The sequence below is a fragment of the Saccopteryx bilineata genome, chromosome 2 (genome assembly GCF_036850765.1).
Source record: "Saccopteryx bilineata isolate mSacBil1 chromosome 2, mSacBil1_pri_phased_curated, whole genome shotgun sequence".
In the NCBI taxonomy this organism is placed as follows: Eukaryota; Metazoa; Chordata; class Mammalia; order Chiroptera; family Emballonuridae; genus Saccopteryx; species Saccopteryx bilineata.
Genome location: NC_089491.1, coordinates 309,921,520 through 309,944,345, shown reverse-complemented (window position 1 = coordinate 309,944,345; position 22,826 = coordinate 309,921,520). Strand labels below are relative to the sequence as shown.

General features: G+C 49.8%; 1 protein-coding gene across 2 annotated transcripts in view; it reads left to right on the top strand.

Annotated features, from left to right (window-relative positions):
* The window catches only part of KIRREL1 (kirre like nephrin family adhesion molecule 1), a 123,395-nt gene that overhangs the window by 83,914 nt on the left and 16,655 nt on the right, over positions 1 to 22,826 (top strand). For both annotated transcript variants that reach the window (XM_066261702.1, XM_066261701.1), the window contains exons 2-3: positions 15,600 to 15,749; positions 17,503 to 17,652. In XM_066261702.1, coding sequence (XP_066117799.1) covers positions 15,600 to 15,749; positions 17,503 to 17,652 — 300 coding nt within the window. The remainder of the gene's footprint in view (positions 1 to 15,599; positions 15,750 to 17,502; positions 17,653 to 22,826) is intronic.

The window sequence follows — 22,826 nt, the reverse complement described above, 5'->3', positions numbered from 1 at the left end:
AGAAACCAGGGAGGTGAAGGAAGAAGAGACCACATCCCTATTTCTCTGTGGGGTGGGGGAGTATAACACAAGAAGACTGAAAAGGGAAGGAAAGAATCAGAGAAGCAGAGAGAATGTGAAGGAAGAGGCCAGCTGCTTTCTCCCGAGGTTTCTTTTCTACTTTCGAATCTGTTCCCTCTTTGCCAAGGGTCCCATCAGTCATCTTTTTATGTAGCCTTTTGTGAAGCTTTAGTGAGCACCTTCATCAGTGAAGTGCTCCAGGGTTCTCCTCAGGCCCTCTGAGCAGTCCTGAGACTGACACAGGACACAGAACCAATAGACAAGTGAGCTCAGTTGGGCTCCACAGATCAGCAAAATTTTTGATGAATAGCAGAGTTGAAAAGGGTGTGTATGTGAAACTGATAAGGGCGCAGATCAGAATAGCTGATTTGAATGGGGGGAGCAGAAAATCAATACCGTGTTTGCAACCCCTCTGGCAGAAAAGGGAATGTCAGGAGCAGACAGAGACCTAAGTGCCCAGACTTAGCCCCCAGATCCAGTGTCATCAACCCTGAAGGACTGCCCCTGGGTCCTCCCTCCCCTATGTCAGCCGCTGTCTATTGAGACCCTCCTCTTAAAGCTGTTAATTACAGAGCCTCCACTTCCAGGCTCCCTGCGCTCCCTGCAGCAAATTACCATTCCGTGCCCCTTGCATGTGTAAAACGAACCAAGGTAGACGGATCAATTCAGCAGCTGGTTGGAGCTGCTTTTACTTTATGCAGGATTGATCCAGATGATCCTAACTTGGGGTCTTTAGAAGTGCCTTTGTGGGAAATCTTTTTAATGGAGATTAATTAGAAAAGCCTAGCGTGCCCCAGTTATAGGCAGAAGTGCCCCATTCTCTCTTTTGGTGACTACATATCAGCACTTGTATATAGACATGCAGTAATACAGGTCACTAGACACATGAATTCAAACAAGGACGCATGTACCCCACCACACACACACACACACACACACACACAAACACACGCACGCACGCACGCACACAACAATACTCTTACCAGCAACAAGCTGCCTTATTCCTTCTTCCCTTCTGATTCTTTGAAGCCCATCCCTAACCCTTACCAGGTTGGCACATTGTGGCTTGAATCAGACATAACTTCCACTTTTGTCTTTCTGAATCTGGACTTCTTTCTTTGTCTATGTTCAGTCTCTCTCAACAGCCTAGAAATTTCTGAAGGGCAGAGACTGAGGAATGCCCTAGTATGTCTCCATGTCTTGGCTCATGCTGTTTCCTTTGGAATGCCCTTCCCCCAGTTCTTTGTCGAAATCCTTCTCATCTTCAAGGCTCAGTGCAATTTTAGTAAGTAAATGTATATTTATTGAATATCTACTGTGTGTCAAGCAAGGCTTCCAATGTCAAACCTGTATGATCATAGAAAGGGCCTGGAGCTAACAAAGACCCACAAGATATGAGTCTCAGCCCAAGGGAATACCAGACATGTGAAAAATGCAGTTTACCCATTGATCTAAGGTGCTTTCTTCTGTGTCTCTCCATCATGATACTCATTATGTTGTATTGCCTGGATACTTGGGTATGTTCACTACACTGTAAGCTTGATGATGGCAGGTCCAGGTTTGTCTTGTTCACTTTGCATCCCAGAGCCCAGGATGGTGCCTGGGATACAGTAGACACTAAAAATGTTTGTTACATGAATGAGTGAGTGAATATTGAATTAAGTTAACTTTTTCTGAATGCAAATGCTTTATTTATTAATTATTAATCTAAGGGCAGTGGGGAGAGCGAGAGAGAGAGAGAGAGAGAGAGAAGCATCAACTTGTTTTTCCACTTAGTCGTTCCATTTAGTTATGTACTCATTGTTTCTGGTATATGCCTGCCTTAGTTGCTTACCTGGCTCATAGTGTCAGATAGTCCGTCTTGCAAGTGCTGGACAATCTGCAAAATTATCTGTGATGAAGCGTTCCTGGCTCTGAAAGGAGATTAAGATCTAACATCTGGATCCACTGGTCTTTTAATTTTGAGGTAAGGAGCTCTAAGGAGCTAGAGAAATACATATAATAAAGCTCATTTGAAGCCCTGGCTGAGTAGTTCAGTTGGTTAGAGCATCATCCTGATACACCAAGGTTGTGGGTTTGATCCCCAATCAGGGCACATACAAGAGTCAATGAATACACAAATAAGTGGAACAACAAATCTATGTTTCATGCTTTTTCTGTCTGTCTCTTTTTCCCTTCTTCTTTCTCTAAAATCAATCAACCAATAAATAAAATTTAAAGCTTATTTGACTGAGAAATAGAGAAGTGTCCTTAAGAGTGTCTATCTGGTGTCAGAAGACCTTAATTTCCTACTGGTGCTTTTGATTTCAGGGTAAAGGCTGTCCTAGCCCTCACTTTTCTGGATTTCTCAGAGCAAGTCTGTTTTTTCTGGAGCTGCTACTGGAAGTGCTAGGAGACCTCTTTGGAGAAGGTCTGGGGACCAGCCTGCATTTCTTCCTGGGCGTTGAGCCTATTGAAGGGCTCAGGAGTGCCATTCTGGCTGCTCAGATTGTACTCTGAAACCATATTCCTAACAATGGTAACTAAGAATGTTAAAGCAACCAGGGGGAGACTTTCGGAGCCGAACTTGAACTTCTCTGCAGCTAAGCCTTGTGCACATCTGCCTGAGGGAGGAGCAAGAGAGAAAGAGGGAATAGGGTTAGGCCCCAGTACAAACATTTTGTTTGCCCTAGAAAGCAGGGTGGCAGAGGAGTGACTTATTAATCTACCTCCTGGAGGGCACCCTGATGCCTGGGACAAAAATTAGCTAGCCCCTTGAGAGTGCCTCTTGGAGGGAGGCAATTGGTAGTAGTTACTTGGGGCAGTCTTTGAGGAGAGAGACAAGGGTCCTTGCTCTTAGTTGCCTTTGGAATTACCTTAGATACAACCTACATTTCTCTCCTCCTCCTCCCTTCCCCCAGCTAATTCTTTCAAAAATCCCTTCCATTTCTCAAGGATTTCACTCCTTTTTTTTTACCTAAATGCTCCAGATCTTCAGATGAGGCCTGAGGGTGGTAATCCACCCCAGACCTCCCCTTCCATCTGCCTACACAGTCCCCAGGCCTCTGCCACACTGCTCACCTCCCTCCCCAACTTCCCCAGCCTTCTCCAATTCCTTTCCTCTCTCGAGCTCTTTCTCATTTTTGTCTCCCAGATGGGGTTTTTAAAAATTTATTTATTTATTTTTTACAGAGACAGAGAGAGAGTCAGAGAGAAGGATAGATAGGGACAGACAGACAGGAACGGAGAGAGATGAGAAGCGTCAATCATCAGTTTTTCATTGCAACACCTTAGTTGTTCATTGATTGCTTTCTCATATGTGCCTTGACCACGGGCCTTCAGCAGATGGAGTAACCCCTTGCTCGAGCCAGCGACCTTGGATCCAAGCTCGTGAGCTTTTGCTCAAACCAGATGAGCCCGTGCTCAAGCTGGCGAACTAGGGGTCTCGAACCTGGGTCCTCCGCATCCCAGTCCGACGCTCCATCCACTGCGCCACCACCTGGTCAGGCCCAGATGGTATTATACTTTTGCTTTTTATTTTATATTTTTTATTCTCATTTCCCACTTGTATCTGTCTTCCCAGGCTTCTCCTCCATAACTGCTCAGTAAGTGCCCCTTTTATCTCCCTTCTTTTAGTGAAGGAGGATTTCCAGGTACATTCCTTAGCCTCCATCTTACCCCCACCACCGACACAGAATGAGCAGGTTTTGGGGTGTGCCCTGTGCCTGGAGAAGGGGGCCCTGTGTAGTCAGGAGTCTGGCTCAGATGCCACCAGGAATTTGAGACTAGCCTACTTCAAATATCTCTCTCCTTTGCAGACCCTCAGTTTTTTCAAAATAAATGGGTTGGGTTGGTGATCAAGGCCCTTTCCAGCTCTAATCTTCATATTCTTTCTAATTTAATTTTCTTCTCTTACTTTCCTCTTTGTCTTATTCTCTATCTCTTTTATACCAGTGTCACCTTAGCTCTCTCCTCCTTCTTACCTTAAAACAGTCTCTTACAACCTCTTTCTCAGTCTTCCTGTCACCAACTTTCTCTTTGTCTACTTTGCTCTCTATTTCCTGTCTGTGACTCTCTCTTCCCATCCTTTTCTCTGTGATATTTCAATTTTTTCTTTCCATGTTGTACCATCTTTTTTAGTGTTTTATGTCTCAGGGTTTTTTCCTCCCACCCTGTGAACTTGGGGACTGCTGGCATTTGAGCCGTTCCTCCACTGGCTGCTTTAGGTTGAGGAAAGGAGGGCAGACAGGTCATCTTCTTCTCCTCCTCCTCACCCCAGGTCCTGGTGCCTTATTCCATCTCTTCCAGCTTTCTCTAGCTCTGTGATTCTTCTAGCTTCTGTTCTCTCTTTTGCTTCCCTTTCTCTGTCTTTTGTTCTCTTTCCTATTATCCTGTGCCTCCTACCCGAGCTATAAAGTCCTTGCCAGCCACCTGCCTCCTCTCTCCTGCACCAACCCCCTTTTCTTGCCCACTGAAGCTATAGTGAAATTCCGTTTTTCAGCAGAACCATCCACTCTCCCTGACGCCCCTGTTTCTGCTCCCTCTTGTCCTACCTCTTACATACCAACATCACTTGGGCTCGCAATGCCATTGTTCTTCCCATAAAACCTTCTCAGGGTCCCCTGCCAGAACCTGTGCGGATAGAGGTGCCAGAGGTGCCAGATCAGGGCTAGTCCAAGTGCCTTGAGCTGGCTGGGTAGGGGGGCTGGAGAGCTAACCGGGGCAGGAAGGGGGGGAGTGTTTCCAGCGACACCTGCCATTCTTTTTTAGTTTGGTAGGTCAAGGCCCTTGTGGGTAGGCCTGGGCTGGCAGGTCACTTCAGAGACCCAGGATTTTTGCCCTCTATCCTTTTTTTCCCCGCCATGAACCCAGGGGAATGGGATGTAAGGAACTCTGATGTGGAGTTCCTTGCAGGGAAAACAAAGAGTAGCCTTTCTTCTCCTAAGCTAGGTCCATCATCTGTATCCTCTCAACCACGGTTTTAGTGTCACAAACCCACATACCTCCCTCGACACCCTGCTGGGAGAAAGTGCCAGCATTGCCCCAGATATACCAGCTCTTGCTCACAGTCTGAGAGGGATGGGGCACAGGGCCGGGTCTGTAGGCACGTCAGCAAAGTTGGACTGAGGCCCCAGGAGAACAGGAGATGTGCAGAATCTTAGAACATCAGAGCTGAAAAGGCCCTTGGGGGCCAAGTAACTCAGTTTCCTCTCTTTAGAGTTTAAGGAAGCTAAGACCCAGAGAAATAAAGTCACGCAGCTGGATGGTAGCAGAGCCAGGACCAATAAGCCCACACTTTCTGACTTAGGCTCTGAATATTCTGTCCCTGGCAGGTGGTATTAGGCCAGTTCCCCCTTGCCTCTTTCAGCATTCTGTTTCTGCCTCTTTTTATTTTTATTTTTTATTGATTGATTTTGGAGAGAGAGGGGAAAAGAGAGAGAGAGAAAGAGAGACATTGACCTGACATTCCACCCATCCATGCGGTTCCATATCACCCATCATCCATGGTCAGTTTCTGCATGTGTCCTGACTGTGGATTGAACCAACAACCCTGGCACATTGGGACAACATTCCAACTAATGGACTTACCTGGCCAGGGCCATGTTTCTGCCTCTTTTGAAAACTAATCTACTGGCCGAGACCAATAAACTCAGATGCTCTGTGTAAGGTTGGTGGCCGTGATCATGCAGATTCACATTGAATTTGGGAAGATGGTAAAGGAACTGTGCAGCCAGAGGATGGTGGGCCATTCCATTTATTAGAGTCTCACAATAGCAGATGAGCAAGAAGGCAGGGCAAACTGCTTCTCTCTCTTTCCCTGGACTCACAATCAAAACAGGCTGTGGGAAAAGCCCCTTCTCGGCAGGCAATCCACAATTTACAATCTTCCAACCTGAGAGCAAGCATCGGCAGTCTTACATAGACTATACACAGATAGTGCTGCCCTGTGCTCATGCACCAATCAGGCAAAGTGCAAGCGAGCAAGCCTAACACACTTATTAGCCCAACACCCTGTCACTATGAATACTACCAGGCGCGGTGGCCAGCCTCTGTAGCTGACCTCTGTAGTCTGATCGAATGCAAGAAAACCAGGCCATACTGTGGCCACTTGTTCCTCTTCAGCTTTCCCTACAACACTCCAGCCTTGGGGGAAGACATTAGGATGGCTTGGCCAAGCAGGTTGTGGGGAGGAAGAAGAAACAGTTTCTTCTGCCTATGAGTTCAGCTTCCTGGGCTGAGAAAGGGCCAAAAATAGGAAGATGGTAAAGCTCGATGGGTCAGCTGAGTCAAGGCATTTGAGCCCACTACTCCTCACTGAGTCCATTTTTACTTCCAATTGTGAAGTGAAGGCAAAATCGTTTGATAACATAAATGCTGCTGGGCAGAGAAGAGTGGGGTGATAATCTGTGAGTGTTTGGAAACTTGTCTTTGGGAGATGAAGTCACATCACATTTTGACGTTTTCTAATTCTGAGTTGGGCTCTGTATAAGGCAAGCGCAACAGACTGCCCTTCGTTCCCAGGCAGCGGGGCGTCCTGGTGCTTTCCTCCTGGGAGCTCTGGTCTGAGGATCGTAGTGAACTGCGAACCTGCTTCTCTGTCTGCCTCCATGGGCCAGGGTTTCTGTCTTTCTCTCCTATCTGTCACTGTGCTCTACCCCTGCCAGCACTCCCTCCTCTCTCTCTCTCTCTCTCTCTCTCTCTCTCTCTCTCTCAACTTTCTCCCTTCTCTGCCTTCTGTTCTCTATCAGAAGTGCAAACCTGCCCTGGCCAGTTGCACAGTGGATAGTGCCTCCCCAGAGCACCGAGATCACCAGTTCACTGGTTCGAGCCCAGGGTCCCAATCCCCACGTCACTGGCTTGATCCTGAGGGGTTCCAACTTGACCCCCAGGGCAGTGGTTCTAGCCCAGGTCAGGCTACTTATGAGAAGCCATCAATAGCACTACTAAAGTGGAAAAATGGGTTGATGCTTCTCCATCTCTCTCTCTCTCTCTCTCAAAAAAATTGCAAACCTAACCTCTTTTTTCCTTTTCTCTTTGCTGCCCCTCCCCAGAGAATTGCAATCCTCTTTTCCTGGTGAGAGGAGCCAATGGGAGGGGCCCTCTCTGGCTTGTAGTTTTCATAGAACAGGACAGGAAGAACTGGTGTTGGAGAGGAAAAACTTGGGGGGTGGGAAGAGCCAAAAGGTGAGAGCAAAGAGAGGAGAAAAGAAGAGTAGAGTGTGGAGAGATTTAGTTCCACCTGAAAGCTGTTGGTGTGAATCAAAGGCTTCCCCTTGAACCAGCAGCGATCTGGAGTGGAGAGCATGGGGTCTGCTTCAGGCCAGGGGGTTCAGTACTGCTTGTTTGATAAATCCGGGAAGACGGGGCCTGGCCTCCACCTTCCCCCTCTCCTGAAGTCTGGCTTCCTTGGCTTCTCCGGTGCTTGCTCCCTACTCCTACTCCATCTCTTGCTCCCGGCAGACCTGGCAGGCAGGGCTCTGGGGACATGACTGCCAGGGCACATGTACCAAGACATAGGTGCAGACAGATGACTGCCAGGGCACATGCACGCACACACACAGAACAGCGAAGATGTGCACTTGTGTGTTACGGTACATGTGAGCTCACAAAGAGTACACGACGCATGTCTGAGAATCTGTAAGCATTCGCAGCCTCTCTATGATAGATGCAGAGGTCACTTAATAGTTCTCAGTCAGAAATGGGATTCGACCTCTCTGTCTTCACCAGACCTTTGTAGGGGAGACGGGTCCCGACTCCAGGGACACGCCCAATGAGGCCACGAGATGTGTTCACATGCTGAGATGGGCACAGGTAGCCTCTCTGGCCTAACTCTGGACCCAGAGCTGTGCTAAGGATGGAAGAGGGAGCTGGAAAACAGAGCCGGAAGACAGTGTCCGCCCAGAGGGTCGGGGTTGAGGAGAGGTAGGACGGTGCTGGAGAAGTGTCCTGGGTGAGGGGGTGGTGTCTCACCTGAAGAGGGAGAGGCCCAGGGGACAGGTTTGTGCAATGGCCAGAGTCTGTGATAGGGGTTCCCAGGAGGTGATAAGAGGTGGGAACACAGCAGTAGCCAGACTGTTGTCAATGTAAGAAACTTCCCAACCTGTAAGAAGTTTTAGGAGTTTATTTGATCCAAACTGTCAACAATTGCCAGGAAGCAAAGTCTCAACAGACTAAGAAAATGGCAAGTTTCCCACTTACTTTATACATTAGAATCAAAGGGGTTTCGTGAAACTGACTGGTGATAGATTAGGGGGCAGGGGAGAGCAGAGGGGGAAACCTCTGGGATTGGATGAAAGGTAAAAATGTATCTACCAAAACTTATTTTACAGAGCCCGGCATAAGATAGTTAAGTTAATTAACATGATAATAACAATGAGGGGGCTTGTTGGTTTCTGCTTGGTGGGACACTTGGCCTGAAGGGGGCAGGAAAGAGGATGACCCCTGCATTTCAAAGGCCTACTGTCAGGTAGTTATTGTAGATGTGAAAGGCAACAGACAGGGCTGGTTAAGGTAAGCACTGATCTTTGTTAGAGAAAAGACCTCCCTCCCTTGGCCCTGACTACCCACCATGAATTGCTTTTAGTTAGAAAGATTGAATTTCAGACCATCCTGTGTGGTTACTTTAGGTCTCTGAATTTGTCAGGCCACCATGCAGGCCTTCCTGGAGTTTGTCAGATTCAACATGTGGCCCCTTTTTCATCCACACCATTTTTTTAAAGTGAAAGGAGGGGAGATAGAAAGACAGACTCCCGCATGCATCCCAACTGGGATCCACGTGGCAACCTCCTTTTGAGGCCTGTACTTGAATCAGAATCAACCGATCTGTCCTCAGTGTATGAGGCAAATGCTCAAACCTATTGAGCCACAGGCTTTGAGAGGGGAGAAGAGAGAGAAGGGGGAGAGGGAGGGAAAGAGAAGCAGAATCACTTCTCATGTGTGTCCTGACTGGGGTATAACTTGGGACTTCCTCATGCCAGGCCAATGCTCTGTCCACTAAAACAACCAGCCAGGGCCTTGTCCATACTGTTATGATGGCATTCCAGGGGGAAGAGACATTCTGGCCCCTTGCTCTGCTCACTGTTTTCAATACTGACCAGCTGTGTGGTTGGAGGGAAGGCGCTTATCTCTCTGAGCCTTAGATTCTTATTAGGAATAACAATGGGCCTCATTGAGCTGCTGGGTACATTATGAGAAGGTTGGCATTCTGCGCATCAGTGAAACCTCTCTGAATGTTGTGGATGGTTGTACCAACCTTGAGAACCACTCTCCCTTCATTTAGGGCTATTGACATCACGCCTTCTCCTATGGTTGGTGGTACCATGTGGAACACGTCTTGTGTAGCTGTAGGGCAGTGTGGCCAGCCCCAGATCTGAGGAGCGTTGTCTTCCCAGGAGGTAAACAAGGTTGAGATGGAAGTCTGGGGTGTAAAGGGGAGATTAGAAATGGTAGAAAGGTGCAGAGTTTAAGAGCACCAGAATTTCTCTGGGGTGGTGGCCATGAGTCCAGTTTATTCAGAGGAAGCTTCTTGGGAATTCCTGAGCTGACACAATGCCAAGAGCAGGGACTAGCCATGCAGCCTAAGCAACTGAGTTCATTTTCTCTGCCACTTAATATCTGTACCTAAGCACCCTGAGCCCGTTTCTGTTTTCTACAAAATGGAGATATGAACTGCCACTGGTAGTGGGTTTTAACGTTAGAATTTGTGTCTGTGAGGCATCTGCCTTCGTGCCTGACACACAGTTGGCCTCTTAGAGTTGGGAGTTAATATTATCATTAAGGAGCATTGCTGGGATTGAAGGGACGAGAAAGGTAAATCAAAGTGCCTGTTCTCCAGAGGCTTCCAGGGGCATGGGAGCGACAGACATTTACACAGGAGTACTCCAAGTGCAATCCAAGGCAGGCTGTGATACGTGCTGCGACCAGAAGCCCAAACAGTGTGGAAGAAGACTAGGGGAAGGAACTACTACTCCGAGCTGTAAGCCAGTAGGGTGAGGTAGCGAGGATGGAGAAGGAGTTAACCAAAAGGAAGGAGATCTGGGAGACAGGCTGAGGGGATGCTGGCAGGAAGTCAGGGTTTGTGAGAGCACCACAGAGCTCCCCCCTCAGGACCCCCTGCTCCTAATTTCTCCCCAGGATCCCTCTGTGTTCCTTTCGCCCTCCCCACCCTGTTTAGCTTTCACCTGCTCATAACCCCTGGCTGAGCTCCTAGGAATCTCCTGTCCAGGTGGCATCACTTTGGGTGGAGGAGGGTACCAGGAGTCAGAGCCCCATCCACCCCCGCCCAGCCCCTCCCAGCCCAAGGTGATGTGTTTGAATTGAGACTATTCCCAGAGAAGGAGCAGGAGATGGGGCCCCGGCCCCCACAGAGGTCCCTGCTCTCACCACACACCTCCCTGCCCTCTGCTCTTTGTCTTTCTTGTGTCTCCCCCTCTCAGCCACCCTCAACCTTTTTTTCCTGCCTCTAGGTCTGGGTCTCCATGACTCCACGAGTGGGGCCTTTTCTGGTGCTTGTCTCTCCGGATCTTCATTTTCTTTCCTTGCCTTTCTAGCCAAGGTCTCCTTTTTTTGCCTTTCTCCAGTCTCATTTCTCTCCTTCACTTTCCTGCTCTCCCTCTGTCCGTGTTTGCCTGGATTTCTCAGCGCCCTTCGCGCCTCCCGCTGGGTGTGTGTGTGTGTGTGTGTGTGTGTGTACTCCTGCGCTGTGTGTGTGTGTGTGTGTGTGTACTCCTCCCGCTGTGTGTGTGTGAGTGTGTGTGTGTGTACTCCTCCCGCTGTGTGTGTGTGTGTGTACTCCTGCGCTGTGTGTGTGTGTGTGTGTGTGTGTACTCCTCCCGCTGTGTGTGTGTGAGTGTGTGTGTGTGTACTCCTCCCGCTGTGTGTGTGTGTGTGTGTGTGTGTGTGTGTGTACTCCTGCGCTGTGTGCAGCACTTTCGTCCTGCCTCTTCACAGTGGCTGCCAGGAGCTCACCACAACTGTGATGGTGTCTGAAAACAGGAAGGGAGTGGGATCAAAGGAGGTAGAAATTCTTTTACTTTAATGATTTTAGAGAGAAAGGGAGAGAGACAGACAGAGATGGGATCGCAGTCTGTTTCTGTATGTGCCCTGACCAGGGACCGAACCAGCAACGTTTGCATATCAGAACAATGCTCCAACCTACCGAGCTATCCAGGGCCAGGCAGGAGTTCTTTTAAAAACACATGCAGATTTGCCCTTGCCTTAGCCTGAAACTGTCAGCTGGGCTAGGCCGTTTACTTGATGCTGCTTTCCTGTCTGTCTGTGGCCAGGCCCTTCCTGGGTCCCCTCTGACCTGGACCCGGGGTCCCTCAGCCTCATCCCACAGCCAGGCATTTCTCTGCATTTCTGCTTGGTGCTGGTTTTATCTCTTGGGAGTGGGGTATGCGCAGAGGAATGGAACTGACACTTTGCCCCCAGTTCCTGTGTAGGCCCTGCTCTGCGTTAAGGATAGTGGAAGGTCAGGTATGTGACCTTGAATTTGTGTGTATCCTTGTTAGGCCACTGTTACAAGGTAGTTCTTGGTGCCTTCTTGATACTCAAAGCCACACCCTGTACCTCCTCTTTGGTTGTAATGCTTCCAGGACATATCTGCCCTTCCTTTTGTGTCCTATCAATGCCTACACCTCACTGCTCACTTTCTAGGCTTTTTCCTCAGCAGTCTCCATATTTTTTCACCACCTGCATCAGAAGCTGCATCAGAAGCTTCCAGAGTTCTGTTTCCCCAACCTGGCCCAATTCTATTCCCTTTTTCAGGGAGCCTCCTGAGACTGGCTCCAAGCCCTGCCCCAGCCCTGTTCCTCCTCTCGCTGCAGGGAGAATCCTGTCCTGTCCCTCCACGCCCCTGGCCTGTCCTTGCCTCTGCTGGGGTCTGTGAGGCAGCCTCACCTGGGCCAGGGAGTGCTCTGTCTTCTCTCCTTGTTTCACAGGCAGGACTGTTTACTCAGGCATTTACTCTCTCTCCTGCGCGTCAATCAATAGACTTCCTGGCCTGTGCCTGGCAACCCGGCCCCGAGCTAGGTGATGGGGCTGGAGCTCTGAGGACACAGTCTAGCTATAAAGAGTGTCGTGTGTGTCCCCCTCCCCCCCCCCACCACCTCTGCAAGATAGGGAGGGTGATGGGCAATGCAGTGTAGACCTTCTATAGCTGGGGTGAGAAGTGAGTGCAAATGACTCTGAGAGCATGCAGGCCAGTCAAGGAAGACTTCTCAGAGGGGGTAACTATTTGAATCCCAAAGAAGGGGGAGGGAGCAGTGTCCACCCAGGGAAAGGCCTGACAAGGAGTATGAAGGAATAGCAGAAGCATGGAGTGTGCGGAGTAGAAAGAAGGGGACTTGGTGATGGCAGGCTTTCTCCTAATCATGAACCCGGTCAGGACAACCCGTGAGCGTCTGGACTATGTCTCTGATGCTGTTTCGGTTGCAGGGGCTGTTTGGGGGGGGCAGGAAACATTGCCTGTGACATGTGCAGGCTCGGGACCTAAGCTGCCTTTCCATTGAATTAAATTCCCCGGACTCTTCATTTCCCTTTTTCTCCAGACTCTCTTCAGGATCATTGCCTCCATTCCCCTGTTTCCAAACTAAATTGCTTCAACCACGCCTAAACAAAGAGGGTATTTTACTTCAATATCCCCAGGAGGACAGACACCTTCTTTGTCATGTTGCTGTTCAGGTTTCTGGCAGTCCCCCTACTTATCTAAATGCCCAGGAAAGATGGTCACAGCTACCATTTTAGTGAGCACGTGCAAGGGAATGCACCGGTCATGTCATTCCATTCGAGTCAACCTTTACAGCATTCTGGGAGGTAAGCTTTTGCATCCTTCAGCTTACCAGTGAGGGAAACGAGGCTCAGAAAGTAGGTGATTTGGCCAAGGTCGCATGGTTAGGAAGTGGCAGAGGCTCTATACCATACCTGTCTGTCTCCTAAACTTGTGCTCCTAAAAGGGAACCCTGCAGTCCAAAGGCTAGACTTGTCATTGTACAGGTGAGCAAGTGGAGGCCAGACGGGAAGGACAGGCCCAAGGTCACACCACTCTTCCCTCTGGCAGGATCTCCATCTCTGACTCTGACCCCAAGGGCTTCCCACTGACTGCCTCCCTGCAGGGCCAGCTGCCTCCTTGCTTTAGTGGACAAGGAGCGAACTTCTTACCGTCCTCTGGAGACTTCACTAGGAAACCAGGGTGTCCAGGCCTCAAGAAGGAAACACTGTGAATATAAATTCCATCTGTGAGCCAAGGCTAGAGGCCACCCCACTCCCAAGCCCTTGACGTGGGCTCTGGAGGCTGTGGGAAGGAGAAACGGGAGTGTGGAGAGTTTGCAGCATGAAGCTGCACTAGAGAAATGCGCAATGATATGAATAAATTTGAATAATAATGAGGGCAATGCCTGAATTAATAATGCAGGCTGCTCATCTGACCCATCCCCTCCCCTGGAAATATGGGTGAGCCTATCCTTTGCATCTTTAGAAGACATGGATGGACTGTCAGGTAAGCAGAGTTGGGGAGCTGCTCATGGAGTGTGTGGGAGGAGCCCTATTTTCTAACCTCCTGACGCCCTGCAGACCCAAAGAACTAGATTTACTCATTTAACCAGAAGCGCTTTCCTCTGTATTTTAAACCTTATGCTGGCCATCAGTCCACTCCTGGCCCAGCCCCCTCTCCCTTGGTCCCCTTTATGTGCAGCAACCAATGCAGATGTCAAGTATGCAGGGAAATTCAGAGGAAAGAGCTAGCCCGGCCCTTGGCCTTGAGCACGGGTTCTCATTCTGGCGGAACAGACAGGGCAAACACCTCACCCACCAGCTGCCTTCCACCCCATGGCAAACAGAAGCATAGGCACAGACTCTCCGATAGTTTGGTATGGGAAATCCCACGGATAGAGTGGTGGTGACAGCAGGGCTGAGTGGTGGGACAAGCTGTGTTTGCCTAAGGCGCTGAGGTACCAATCTAGGAGGACTTCCTAGGGGAGAGAAATGTGGATCAGATTTACAAAGCAGGGGAGACATGAAACCGGAGGAAGAAAAAGAAGAGGAGGGATGAGACTAGAGTCCTGTCTCTGATAACTTAGAGGGAGATCTTGGAATGGGGAGGGACAGGTTCCATTTCCAGTCAGAGAAATTTTGGAAAGCTTAGCTTGGAAACAGTTGGATTTAGGATGTGGATCTCTGCAAAGACTTGGGAGCTGGGGAGGGAAAGAAGGGGAAGGGGTCCCTGAGTTCTGGTGAAAATCAATTTTAGTTACAGCAGTGTGACAAATTGGGGGCGTGAACAGGATGCCTCAGACCGCTCCCTTTGCTGTCCCCCAGCCTCCTCTCTCCTGACCTCTTGCCCACAGCCCAGCATAGGAAACTGAGACTGCTCCTGGAGCTATACACCCTGCCCAGGCCTGCTCACACTGGGCTGAGCAGGCTGGCGGGAGTGGGTGGGTGGGAGAGACAGGGGAGAAGAAACCGCCATCCAATTCCCTGCTCCATTTAGGCTCCACAATTAAAGGCAATTACTCTGCAATTCTCTAATCAAATGCTCTTGGCCGAGCTGCCAGCCAGGCAGCCTTGTGTAGCTCCCACATTGCAGGAGGCTGAGCGTGTGCAGGGTGTCCCTTTGTGTGCACTCGTGGCCCCGGTGCACGGGATCCAGGATTAAACACAGGGCGAGCGAGCCATGAAGTAGTCATAGCTACTTTGTTTTGGGTACACTCACGCCGCTCACGTACACTTGTGGACACACCTGCCCCTTAGAAGCTGCCCTTATGCGCTCATTGGACACATTCATAGGGAATTATGCCTGGCATAGTTGCATGGGTGCGTTACCTCAGATCGGCTCCTATAGAACATGTCCAAGTATGGGTCCAATGGTATGTTCATGTCTCAAGGGTTGAGGGGAACCGTGGCATCACCTGCAGCATTTGCTATGGACCTCCTGGAAGAGAGGAAGGTGCTTTACTTTGTTTCAGCCTCTTTTTTGCCCCTACCCAGGCAATATCCACTCAAAGGCCAAAAACATTTTAATGTCGGTTTGAGTACTTATTTATTTATTAATTCAACAAGCTTTTATTAAGCACCATTGAGCCAGTGCTGAAACAAACTGACATAGGTTTGTTTGAGGGGAGGGGCAGGGCAGAGGAAGAATAGGACCTGGCTGGTCAGGTTCGAATCTCCAGCTCTGTCCTTACCTCATTGTGTCCTTGGGTAAGTTACTTATCTCCTTGTACCTCAGTTTTCTTAACTGTAAAATGAGAAGATTCAACTAACCCAATCTCTAAGGCGATTTCATAACACTGTACCGCTTTCTGTGATCGCTGAGCACTTTGGCTCCTGAAACCATTCCCATGGGCCGTGGAGGGAGAAAGGAAACAGGGGTGAGCATGTGACATCTTGTGGGGCAGGCATTGGGGCTGAAGCTGGGCAGAGACTGGAGGGTCCAGCTGCCCAGCCTTCATCTCTCCCCAGCCTGATGAAGGGTGAGAGCAGGAGCCTAGGAGTGGTAGCCTCTTGGTGGAACCCCTCTCCTCATGCAGCTCCTTACCCAGTGCCGGCTTTGGCTTTGCCAGGGACTCAGACTCGCTTCAGCCAGGAGCCAGTCGACCAGACTGTGGTGGCCGGACAGCGGGCTGTGCTCCCCTGCGTGCTGCTCAACTACTCAGGGATCGTGCAATGGACCAAGGACGGGCTGGCACTGGGCATGGGCCAGGGACTCAAAGGTAAGTTGGGGCCACCCACTAGCCTGGCAGCTAGACTATTGTATCTTTGAACCCACCACTCCTTCGTCCCCCAAAATAGATTCCTGGACTCCACATCCCTTTTTTGTGCTCCTCCTGAGTGTGTGGGTCAGGCCCTTTCCTCTCCTCTTGAGCTCTGTCTCCACTGCTTTCCAAACCCTGCAGTTCTGTGTTTCTTCCTGTAGGTTGGCTCAAGAAAGGCAATGAGAAATCTGAGAGATCAAAGGAAACCCAAAGATCTTTATGTAAAAGAGATTCAGACAGACAGACACCGGTAGAGCTGATACAGGCAGAAAGGGGTGAAGCAGGAGGTGCTGGGCGAGTCCCCTGCAGAGCAGGAGAGAGGCAGGCAACTTTATGCCAGGCTGGTTTTGCTCCAGCCTCTCTACTGCCCCCTGCCTGGGCAATGTCAGCATAGGGGCCAAAAACTCACTTTAATATTAGCCTGAACACTTATATATTCAACAAGGTTTTATTAAGCACCATGGAGCCAGTGCTGAAGCAAACATAATGAGTCAGTAAAAAATTAATGAATAAATAAATAAACAAACCAAAAAACCAACCTCCAGTATTACAAAACAAGCAAAAATTTCTTTTGGAAAGGCTGGCTGGCAGAGCAGATGAAGAGTCAAGACACCTGGTGCCTACCCTGCTTCTGACACCTAACTGCTGGGTGGCCTCAGGAAAGTCACTTCACACTCTGGGTCTTGGTTTACCACTGTATAAAGTAGTGTAACAGTCACTGGCCTACCTGCCTTATAAGTGCATTTGTGAGTTTTGAACCAAATGAGAGACTATGCTTTGTGAAAAAATATTGTTCACTGCAAAGCACTGTAATGATAAAGTATAGGAGAAATTGTGTATTTTTATTCTTATTGTTGTCCAAGGGGTTGAGATTATTTGCTGTGGGAGTCATGTATTAATATAGGTGGGAGGAAATTGTATAGAACAATCTGTATAAAGGAAAGAGATGGGTCTGGTGGATATATTGGTGATGGAAAAGGAAGAGAGAGAGAAGGAGAGATCAATAGATATGGAGTGAGAACAATCAATAGCCTCTGGACAGAGGGAGATAATGGGAGGGAGCTGAAGGTAGGGAATGGAAGAGGGGAGGGCAGGAGCACTGGAGACTGAATTGCAGAGGGCCAGAAACCCTGAGGCCCACCTGCCACAGCCACAGCCTCTTCATGGAGTAGGAATCTCTGGTTTAGGGGCTCCTTCAGGGAGCTGGCAGGGCCCAGCCTCATCCATTTCTTACTTGGACTTTCCTCTCGCCCCAGTGAGCTCATCTCTGTGCTGCAATGCTCTGTATTTCTTAGCTCCGCCTCTCTTCTTTTTCACTCTCGCTCTGCTATCGCCTTCTCGCTCTCTCTTTCTTTCCTGTTATTGTAAGAGACTTTTTTCTGCAAACTGCTTTGGCGATTTCATCTGCTTCTGTTCATCCCTCACTTCTGGTCTCCCCCCCTCCCCCCACGTCCCATTCCCACCTGTCCCCTCCTCCTCATGCTTTATGGCTCCCAGCCTTCCTGCGGGAGGTTATGACATCAGTGTCCGCATTTGGGACCTCATTGTTATCAATGGGATGGGGTGCCAGGAGAAGGCAAGGGGTGGTGTGTTGACCTGGAATGAGATGTGGACCCAGATGCGGGAATGAGAAATGGGCAGAGGCTCTGCCCAATCTGGCTTCCAGGTTGGGATGGGGCTAACACTGGGCTCCCCCTTTCTGTTCCTGCAGCCTGGCCGCGGTACCGGGTCGTGGGCTCGGCAGACGTTGGGCAGTACAACCTGGAGATCACGGACGCCGAGCTCTCTGATGATGCCTCTTACGAATGTCAGGCCACGGAGGCCGCCCTGCGCTCCCGGCGGGCGAAACTCACCGTGCTCAGTAATAACCCCAACACCCCTCCCTGCCCTCGGCCCACTCCTTCTGTCTCTTTCTCTTGGCATCCTGACAGTCCCTCCTCTTCTCCAGTGATCTCTTTCATTTTTCACTTCTCCCTGTCTGTTCCTAGCCTCTTGATTATACCTCCATCCCTCCATCTCCCTAGCTTTTTCTCCCCCAACTCCTTTGAACTTTTTCTGAAGCCAGGTTCCAATTGAAGAGAGCAAAATGGGGATGTGGGGAGCCGCTGGCGGGACCTGTCTGGTGTGTGCGGCCTGGCATCTTGTGCCCAGACTGCTCAGGGACTGGGCCCTGCCCTCTGGATGTAAGGCTCTCCGTGCCGGAGCAGAGGGGTGTTGAGATGATCAAGACCCAGCCCGTTTTCCAGCCTCCCTGGCAGACAGGCTTGTTAGTGAGGGAACTTCTCCTGTACTCTCCTGCTCTGCTGCCTCGGAGCCCCCAAAACTGCCCCCTGTGCTCCTTTTCTTTGTCCCTCAGCCTCCTCCCTCAGTGCTCACCCCTCCTCCTCAGATTCACCTGGCAACCTCAGGCAACCGAGGAGCAGGACGGGAAGGAATGGGCTGAGGGCTGGGGAGGGGGTTCTGCCGGCATTTGGACGGACCCTGGGGGAGGTAACGTCTCTCAGTTGCCACCCAAGAGGCAGAGAATAGATGTTCCTCTTCGGTAACACTGGGGGCCATTTTCATAATGATATAGTACTCTCTCCTCCACACACTACAAGAATGAGGCTAGCTCTGGTGTGCCCCCTGCCTGTGCTGTGCCTCTCTCCAGGACCTCTGTCTCCATCAGTCTGTTTTCCTCAAGCTCAGGGGCTCTCACTCATCCTCTGCCTCTTGTGCTTCTGTCTCCGCTTGGCTCTGTCTGCCTGTGACCTGTCTCTCCCCTTTTTGTTATCAACTCTGTCCCTTTCTTTTTTCTTGCCTCTATTTGATCTGTCCTGTTTGTTCATTTTTTCCTCCCTTAACCAAAACTTGTTGAAGTGGGGGAAGCCCCCAGGAGGGATGGGAGGAAGGAGAGACCAATGAGATGAGTGAACTTGAACACAGGAAGTTTTTTGCCCTCCCTAACTGCTTCTGTTTTGGGTGCTAGAATAAGTGTCCTGGAGAACTCCCATCCTAATGAGAAGGTGCTGGTAATCTTCCCTTCCCTTTCCTACTAAGTACAGACAGAAATAAAAAGAAATGAAGCAAGGCCAACCAAGTCCCTAGGTATTGCAGGAACAGGGCTTATAATGGTATCCAGTGGCTTGGTTCTATCAAGGATGGCTTCCTGGAAGAGGAGACTATAAATAGGAAACCTGCATGGAATAATACCTTATTATAAAACTTGCAGGCCAATGAGGGAGAGCCACATGAGTGGGAGAGCTGTTTGTAGGCCACGGTTGGTATTGAGGATGTGGACATTTCTAGCCTTTCTGGGTGATTTCAGCAGATGAGGGAAACAAGAAAAGGCCCCAATAATAAAAGATGAAAGGTTAGTTTGACTACTTCCTTCCCTCCCCTCCCCTGACTCTCTTGGATTCTCACACTACCTGCTACCTACAGCCTCAAGGAGGCATTAAGAAGGCAGGACGTTTTTTGCATCCTTCTCTGCTTACCTGTATACACACACTTTTGCTCATGGCAGCTTGGGAGCCAGCCACTGGGTGGGGCAGAGCCAAGAGCAGACTGGGTCCAGTGCCCAGTGTTAGCCCCGCCCCCCATAGCCAGCCCCTTTGACTCCCCACGTTGGCAGCTAGTGTTCTCTCCTCCAAACCCCACCCCAGGTTAGCCTTCTTCACAGAAGGGCCTTTTCTTTTTCCTGCAGCAAGCTGCCTTCTCACACACAGACACAGACCTAACATAGATGTACAGACCTACAGCTCCTGCAGTATTCACAGTGATAACTTGAATGCAGCAATGATGAGCATGCTCCAGGGTCAGTGGGCCTGATCCACCTCCCAGTCTTGTCATTTAACTCATTTTCCTGTCTCTGAGCACATTTGCTTAACCTCCACGATCCTCAGTAACTTATCCATAAATTGGGATTCGTGGTATGTTTACCATGAAAGGATTAATGAAATATACTTGTTGGTGAGTATTAAGTGACATTATAAACATGCGGCACTTTGACTCATTCAATAGGTGGTAGAAATATTGTAGATCACATTAGCGTTTACAGATGCCCTCACATTCTTGCCCTAATTTCCCCTTCACAATAACAACTCCAGGGAATATATGTGAATATTCTTTTTGAAATTATACAAACAAGGAAATTTGAGGCCACTGACATGTACATATCGGTATACAAATTTGTCACAAATCATAAAGATTTGTTCATAAACAAAGATACACGTGAACACATGGCTGTCTAACCTATGGCTGAGCAGATGCTTCAACAGCCTATTCTCCTTTGCCCCAGATTCGAAAAGAAAGGTGAGCTAATGACAAAAGTGACAAATAGGTGGTCTTTCCAAAAGGCCCACTTTACATGGGAAGGGAGAGTTGATAGGAAGGGAAGCCTTCTCATAAGAGGGACTCCTCATGTCTAGACATGGTATCCATCACCCATAATCCCACATCCATAGAAGTGCAAGGCCTCCGCTCATCCAGGACCTTCCTCCTGGACGTGCCAGCAACCTGGACGTGCCTGGACCCTTAGAGGGTCCCAGGCAGATCGGGAGACCCTGAGTGGCAGCTCTTTATCCAGGTCTTTCCACTTTTCTCTCCTTCCCACCCTATTTCCAAATCTGCACCCATCTGGCACTGGGACCAGGTGCACCAGCGAGCAAAGGGGAGAATCCAGGCATTCAGTGGATGATTTGCTAGCCAGGAGTTAGAGTCATTGCTGGCTCCCATCTGAGCCGTTAAAATGAACACATTCCACACATCATCTGTGCCCTGCACATTACAGTCCATATACAGTGTCTTACCTGACCTTCATGGCAGGTACTGTTAGGTCTCTGTTAAAAAAAACTAAGACTCAGTGATTTGAGGGACTCACCCAAGATCACAAGACAGGTAAATAAAGGTGCCAAGATTTAAAACCAGGGCAGCCAGATTCTAAGTTTCATGCTCCCCTCACCACCACCACCACTCTGTGTGCATGAGTTGAGCGGAACAATAAGACAGGCTACAGGCCCTGGCCGGTTGGCTCAGCGGTGGAGCGTCGGCCTGGCGTGCGGGGGACCCGGGTTCGATTCCCGGTCGGGGCACATAGGAGAAGCACCCATTTGCTTCTTCACCCCCCCCCCCTCCTTCCTCTCTGTCTCTCTCTTCCCCTCCTGCAGCCAGAGCTCCATTGGAGCAAGGATGGCCCGGGTGCTGGGGATGGCTCCTTGGCCTCTGCCCCAGGCGCTAGAGTGGCTCTGGTCGCAACAGAGCGACGCCCCGGAGGGGCAGAGCATCGCCCCCTGGTGGGCAGAGCGTCGCCCCTCGTGGGCGTGCCGGGTGGATCCCAGTCCAGCGCATGTGGGAGTCTGTCTGACTGTCTCTCCCCGTTTCCAGCTTCAGAAAAGTGAAAAAAAAAGACAGGCTACATACAAGTACTTCCTTTCTACTGGGAACTGCAGAATGGAGATCATTTCATTAACTTCGGGACAGCCTTGCCCAGCCCTAGACTCCATGGGCCTCCCACGGTGCACTTTAAAGGGTTCCCTTGGAAAGCCCCCTATGAGTCTTTTCCAATAAATAACAGAACTTTTTATTTCTGGCCTGGTGTACACTAAGTGGAGCAGAAAAATTGTAATCCAAATTTGCCTGCCTTTATCTCATCAATCACTTACTCAGTAATTCAGCTGATATCTCTGAGGATCTGCTAAGCACCCAGCTCCAGGCTAGACACTAGGGCTTGAAGATAAAATAAGAAGCAGCCTCTGCCCTTGGGGAACTTGTGGTCTGGTTTACCTGAGCATTTTATTATTAATGACAAATATGAAGATTTTTTTTTTTTTTTTTTTCTGAAACTGGAAACAGGAAGAGACAGTCAGACAGACTCCTGCATGCGCCTGACCAGGATCCACCCGGCATGCCCACCAAGGGCGACCAGAGCCACTCTAGCACCTGAGGCAGAGGCCATGGAGCCATCCCCAGCGTCCGGGCCATCTTTGCTCCAATGGAGCCTTGGTTGCGGGAGGGGAAGAGAGAAACAGAGAAGAAGGAGGGAGGGGTGGAGAAGCAAATGGGCGCTTCTCCTGTGTGCCCTGGCTGGGAATCGAACCCGGGTCCCCCGCATGCCAGGCCGACGCTCCACCGCTGAACCAACCGGCCAGGGCTGAAGATTTTATTTTTTTAGATTTTATTTATTGATTTTTGGAGAGAGAGAAAGAGTGGGAGAGTGGGAAAGAGAGGGGAGAAGCGGGAAGCAGCTACTAGCTTCCTGTATGAGCCTTGACTGGGCAAGCCCAGGGATTTGAACTGGCGACCTGAGCGTTCTAGGTCAATGCTTTATTCACTGCACCACCACAGGTCTCACCTGAGCATTTAGAAGACTGTGGGGATAGGACAGGGAGAGGGTCCCCGATTTCCTAGTATCACATCTGCATTTCAGTTTCTTAAACACTTAGCAAGAGCCTACTTCAGCCACATTCTAGGCACTGAGACTAAATATTAGTGAGAGCCCCTGCTTTTCCAGGAATAATAATTTTGATTGGTGGGGAGGGGTATGGTGTGGATAATCATCATAAGTAACCCAAACACAAGGTAGACAGTGTGAAGAGCTCTGAGTGACTGGCCAGGACCTCTGATGTGGTTGTTGGGGGGGGGGGTGAGGGGAACATGGCATGGAAGACCTTGTGCAGCAACTGGAATGCAAACAGGATGGATAACACTTCAACGGAAGAGCAAAAGCAAAGATAAGGAGGTCTGAAAGTGCAGGACTTGGCCCGAGGAGCCCTAAACAGTAGGCTGAGGTGCTTGGAACTCCTGCCCATGGCAGTTTGGTAGCCACTGAAGGTGTTTTGGCAAGATACTAGCACAGCCTTATTAGCTGCACTACAGAGAAAATAACTTGCCAGCAGTGGTGGATGAGATGGAGCCAATAGGGACTGGAGTCAAAGAGTCCATTTGGGATGCTGCTATAATAGACACACATCTGGCAGCTCCAGGGCAGAAGAGCAATCAGGAAAGGATGGAGGAAGAAGCTTTGCAGAGGTGCCCACCTTTCTGTGTCAGGCCCCC